At 42.4% G+C, this 5,995-nt stretch overlaps 1 protein-coding gene across 1 annotated transcript; it reads right to left on the bottom strand.

Moving 5' to 3' along the window:
- Positions 1-226: 226 nt before the first annotated feature.
- On the bottom strand, positions 227-5,690 carry ich (zinc finger protein ichor). The gene is made up of 5 exons (XM_089173108.1): positions 5,687-5,690; positions 3,076-3,207; positions 2,736-3,010; positions 1,220-2,563; positions 227-1,150 (listed from the first exon to the last, which is right to left on the bottom strand). The coding sequence occupies exons 1-5, from the start codon at positions 5,688-5,690 to the stop codon at positions 257-259; spliced, it is 2,649 nt and encodes an 882-aa protein (XP_089029234.1). The 3' UTR covers positions 227-256.
- Positions 5,691-5,995: the final 305 nt, after the last annotated feature.

Below are 5,995 nucleotides of genomic sequence, written 5' to 3'. Positions count from 1 at the left end.
TCATTCAGTTATTGAAAATTATTGTCATCACACACTGTTGTTCATCATTGGTCCAGTTAATTTATATTAACAATCGACGAAGTATACGAGTTGATAAAATCTGTTAGTAAATACCTGACGATATTCATTACACATTGCTGCCAACATCGACTTAACATTCATAGGTACTTATGAAGAAAAATAATAGGTACTTCAGTTTACTTCAGTTTACACGGGGAAACATAATGTCAATGGTCCATCCATAATGATTGTCCATCTAATCCCTTCCAATTCGTTTATGAATCTGTTGGTGTTTAATCAAATGAGCTTTTTGTCTAAAAGCTTTACCACAAACGTCACACCTAAATGGTTTTTCTCCAGTGTGCGTCCTTAAATGTACCTTGATATTACTTTTGTTAAGAAATCCGCGATTACAAATTGAACACCTGTGTACAGGTTTTTCTTTACCACCGACCAAACCTGATTCCGAACCATATGTCATTCCCGCGCTCGTAGCACTCTTCTTTGAAGGATTTTGTGAGCCTGGTCCAGATCGTGACCTCTTTCGCGGATGTGACGGTGCAGCGAATGAGGAATGAAGGAGGTCAGGACTACACGACGTTGAAACTCGACCGGGTGGACTGACCGGAGGAAATGGCGAGGTTGACGAGGGTGTCTCACCGCAAGATGCATTTTGCAAAGCAGAATTACCAGATTGCAACCTGGCATGAAGAAGCGACGGAAATCCGTGAGTTAGTAAGCTCTGAAGTGTCGAAGGTTGTTGTTGTTGAATTTGTGTCGTGCCTTGGGTTGCTGCGTATACTTGTGTACAGTTCACTTGAGAATTCTTTAGTGGCATGCTGTTTATAAATTCATTAATATCTATCCAATCTGTGGGCTTTCCATCGGGCCCTATTTGAGGCGGAACCAAGTTTGGATTCTGGACCAGAATTTGGGCTTGAATTTGGCTCTGAAGTTGAGCCTGGCCCTCTTTTACGTCTCCTTCATCAGCTATTGTTGTCGTGTCTGCTATCGCCGATCCAATAATTTCTGCTATATCTTCGATATCATATTCCACCTGTTGCGTCGACTGAGATAATTGTTGTTGATGTTGCTGTTGTTGCTGTATTTGTTGCTGTTGCACTTGCACTTGCACTCGCACTTGCTGCAGCTGTTGTTGTTGTTGTTGCTGATGTGCATGTTGGAGTTGCTGCTGCTGCTGCTGCTGATTCTGTTGTTGCTGTTGTTGTTGCTGCTGCTGCTGCTGCTGCTGCTGCTGCTGTTGTTGCTGCTGCTGCTGCTGCTGCTGTTGTTGTTGTTGATGATGATGTTGATGATGGTGTTGATGTTGATGTTGTTGGTGATGTTGTTGCGGTTGTGGTTGTTGCTGTTGCTGTTTCTGAGTGGCTTGAGGGCAAGGTGTACTCGATGAAACAACTGATGACTCGTAATACTCTTGATTGGAAGATGGTGTCGGTGAGGAAGAAGGTAAAGACGACCTTTGACCAGACGAAGCGATCGCATGATAATGATGGCCAGATATTCCATTAATGCTAAGGTGTCCAGTATACCCCGTAAATGGTGGTAAAGGTTTGAGTTCTGCCAAAGATTGCACAGAATTTGTTACCTCATCTGTCGTTCCCAATAATAACGTATCCCAGTTGTCTTGCAGACCAACTGCATTTTGTTTAATATCTGACGATTCGAGATAATCCGAGCCGGTACCACTCCACGATGGTAGCAAGAGATTATCTATACCGGCCTCTTCGGCTTCCGAACCACCGATGATACCACTTCCCTGACTACTGTGAGGTGGTTCAACGTCGGTTGACGTCAAATGAGGCTGTACCGTTGAAGGTCCTGTTTGCGTTTCGTACTTCATATCGAGAACTATATCTCCAGTTGGCGAAATAACAGATGACCCACTTGGAATTCTCGCTTGTCTCCGACTAGCTGTTATGATTTCGTAAGACAACAAATCGTCGTTTTCTTCGCTTCCCAATGATTCCTGCGATACTTGTGTCAACGTATAATCAATTTTATCGTTAAGCTGATTTTGTTCTCGTGAATGTCGTTCCTCCTCTTCCAGCCTCATACAACTTCTCGTTATAAGTTCCTCCTCGTTGTTATCGACTCTACAAGGCGACGATGATATACTCGAATTGGAAAGTAAGGAACTTAGTATAGACGTGTTTAAGTTACAAGTCGAGAAAGTCGAGAGGGAATCCGACGCGGATGACAATGAAGCGTTGCTCACTTCCTCCGAACGAACTCGCGGTGATTCTGCCGTTCTCCTCGTCAAACTATGTGACGAGTAAACGCTGTTCAACGAATCGGCCGTTGTTGGTGAGTTATTAGTCGTCGTGTTGTTGATAGATCCGATTGCGTTCCCGTGACTTACCGAAATATCGCAGTTGGCCAAACGTTCGGCGCACGCAACCACCGATGCTTGTGTGAGTAACGAAGATAGTACCAAATTACCGTTATTATTATTTCTTAAGTTTGACGAACTTTCCGGGGACGAGGGATTAATGCCGTACTGGATGTTCGAACTGGAACCTACGGCATTGGCTCCTCGTCTGTTCTGCGTGTGACCGAGGCCCGACGTGGAACACACCGGGGACGATGTTGGTACAATACCGTAATTCGAACACGTGTTTCTATTCACTTGATATTCTCGATGAAGCAGTTGTTGTTGTTGTTGTTGTTGTTGTTGTTGTTGTTGTTGTTGTTGTTGTTGTTGTTGCTGCTGTTGCTGTTGTTGCTGTTGCTGTGCTAATTGTTCTAGTTGTTGTTGCCGTTGCTGTAATTGTCGCTGTCGCTGTTGTTGTTGTTGTTGTATTTGCTGCTGCTGCTGCTGCTGTTGTTGCAATTGCTGCTGTTGTCGTTGTTGCCGTCGTTGTTGCTGCTGCTGTTGGTGCTGCGGATGTTGTCGTTGTTGCCGCCGTTGTTGCTGCTGCTGCTGGTGCTGTGGATGTTGATACAGGGGCTGTTGTTGGTACAGTGCCTGTTGCTGCTGATGTTGTTGATAGGGTTGATTGTAATATACGTTAGTATTATTCCGGCTTCCCGTTGGTATGCAGATCTGAAAGCTACCAGTGAAATTATCCGCTAGCCCCTCGTCGATCCTCGAGGGACCAGGTGGCGAGGGGAAGTGGGAACCAGAATTCCACCAGGGATCCACTCTACTGCCGGGGGTGCTGCAACCGCCAACGGCACCTGAGGGACCTGTAACACCAAATAATATTCGTTTCGAATGTGATACTTTTTTTTTTTTTTTTTTTTTTTTTTTTTTTTTTTTTTTTTTTATTATCGCGATTCTAATAATTTTAGCGAAATTCTAATGAAAAAAGCGAAAAAAGATTGGAGCCAGTGAACGAAACATGTAGCACGCTCTCGTGCTCGGTACCGATGCCGGTGGTTCTACAGTAGGTTGGTTGATAGGTAGGTAGGAAGGAAGGTAGGTAGGTAGGTAGGTAGGTAGGTAGGTAAGCAACTCTGTGGTAGGTTGACGTTTACACGTACACACACGTTCGTTAGGCTTGGTAGGCAGATACCACTTCTCTCGAGAAGAAAGACTTGCTCCCGTTAACTAGGTTAGTGGCACGCTAGCCAGCCAGCCAGCTACGGCCGAGTACACTCGGCCGACCAAATTGCCGCCTTAAAAAAAAAAAAAAAAAAAAAAAAAAAAAAATACATTTTTGCACGGCGTGTCACACGGAAGTTGAGATATTAATCGTCGTCAACGTGGGGATCGTCTAAGAACGACGACAATTTAGCCGATAATATTTAACTTCAATTTCAATACGCGTCACACGCACATCCGGCTAAAGTGTTCCTTAATCGCCATTTTTTACACGCAATCTTCTTATAAAGAAGAAAATAAGTAGAATCAATTCGGGAGAACAGGTGAACGGATTTTTCAAATCAAATTCGCGAATTGCCAATTTCGAGTTGCTCCAAATGTTTCTCTTCCTGTTCATGAATAAACTACGAAATATATCTTCCTTATTTCTTTTCTTTCTTTGTTTGTGTATTATTTTCTTAAAGCGTTTCGGCGGTGGTCTCACTCGATCGACATATCCGCGTGGCTGTACCGGCACGTCATGTGAGAATCATACAAATGTTCCGAGAGTCCATATTCCCGCTCTCTTTCTCTCTCTCCCAACATTACTCTCTCGACGTTACCCTCGGACAACAAGTATAAGAGGAGGAGGAGGAGGAGAAGGAGAAGAAGAAGGAGAAGGAGGAGAACAATCCGTCCTTGTCGTCGTTTAGAGTCCGTCCTTGTCAGGTGATGGTAGAGGTGGTCTAAGACTCATGCCGGAGGTGCGCGATGTTCAACCAGGTGAGGGGAATTGAGGGGAAACTTAGGGGTACTCGGACCAGAGTGTGAGTGAGTGACTGAGAGAGAGAGAGGGAAGGAACTCTCGTCGAGCCGTGACGTGTTCACCGCGTACCGTTATCCAATGGCGTGGATGTCGTTGAAGAAGGAACAACCACTCGGGTTCTTTCTCTCTCTCTCTCTCTCTCTCTCTTTGACTGAGTGGGGCAAACGGAACAAATTCGCGCGAGAGAGGCTTATAGAACGGGTAACTGAACAGAAGGAGAAAAGGTGCCACAGTAGTAGTCCGTGTGGGCCCACTTTTTCGGGCCTACGACAATGTCTCGATGAGCCACTTATCAATGGGATCACCGAGTATCCGTGCCTGCCTGCTTGCCTGCCTGCTTGCAACGAATTCAGCCGTATCGATTTGCTTGGCTCCTCGTGGGGGCCCCCCTTATCATCAGGGCCTTTTTACAGTTTCAATTAAAATTTTTATAAAAAAAAAAAAAAAAAAAAAATAATCCACGATTTTCATGATTCTTAAATATCATTAAATAATATCTAACTAATTCGCGTGTGAATATTCAAACGATTGAGATTAATTTAATCAAACAACATTGAAATTATTACGTTAATTGTTAATTAGACAATGTTTGGAAAAGATATTTTGTCGTAGTTGTTCGCGAATTGTTTTAACAAATTGATCATCTTACTTGGTTGATCCTGTACAAACCGAAACTATACCGGTAGGACATGCAATGTATATAACGAGGAAGAAATGTAGGTCGGAACACCGTTACGGCTCGGTGCTTGCTTGAAGCCTACGCAAATCGACTAGATTTTGCTCGGGATGCCTTTCCTTTTCATCGCGAAAAATGAAACGTGTCTCCTCGAATGACCTACATAGATCGATCGTTCGTTCGTTCGTTCATTCGTTCGTTAACAATAGATCGTTACATAGACAATATGATAAACTTTGATTTGATTTATTCTTAAATTATCCTTTAAATTTAGATCTCAATTTTCCTCTGGGAATAATCCTTGTCAATCCTAAACAAAACAATTGTTTTTTCTTACCTTTGCAAAATTGTAACACTTGTTTCTTTTTTTGTTATTAACTAAAACTATATTATCTTAAATATAAAATAGCTGAGGAATTGAAAAGTAGGTCAAAAAACCGTTACCAAGTCCACCGACGAAAAGGAGATCCATGCAAAAACCAGTTGGATTTTGCTAAATGTGAATACGATCATCATCATCATCATCATCATCATTATTATTATCAAAATACACTGAGAGCTTTCCTTTTCGTTAAGAAAAAATGGCTCACGTGCGAATCATTACGACCTACATAAAACAAAACCGAAACTAATAACTAACCCATCATAGTATTTTAATTATCGATCAAATGTTTCTCAAAAGTAAGACTTATGAAATTCCATGGGGATCATTTAATGGAATGCAATGAAATTACAGTTAAACGTTGAAACACCTATCTCTAACGTAAACCCGTTGTTGTTGACTTTCGCGTTTATTCATTTCTTTCTTTTTTTTTTTCCAGATAGTTTCTTTTAAATGAGGGTATTATCTCTTATCTATTGTAGCGGTATATTTCGACGAGAGTACAAATATTTCGAGACTTATTTTCATTAGACGGTGTAACATTTTTTACTTCTATGTGGGCACTGG

This window comes from Polistes dominula, unplaced genomic scaffold (genome assembly GCF_049000335.1).
Source record: "Polistes dominula isolate Pdom_NZ unplaced genomic scaffold, Pdom_raw_medaka contig_22, whole genome shotgun sequence".
Taxonomy (NCBI): Eukaryota; Metazoa; Arthropoda; class Insecta; order Hymenoptera; family Vespidae; genus Polistes; species Polistes dominula.
This window is presented reverse-complemented; position numbering and strand designations above follow the sequence as displayed.

Excerpts from the sequence above, each read along its gene's own strand:
- ich (XM_089173108.1), bottom strand. Across the intron at positions 3,011-3,075 it reads GCTAGCGGATAATTTCACTG|TATCAACAACATCAGCAGCA; the intron begins GTAGCTTTCAGA and ends TACAATCAACCC. Across the intron at positions 1,151-1,219 it reads AGCAGCAGCAACAACAACAG|CTGCAGCAAGTGCGAGTGCA; the intron begins CAACAACAGAAT and ends CAACAACAACAG.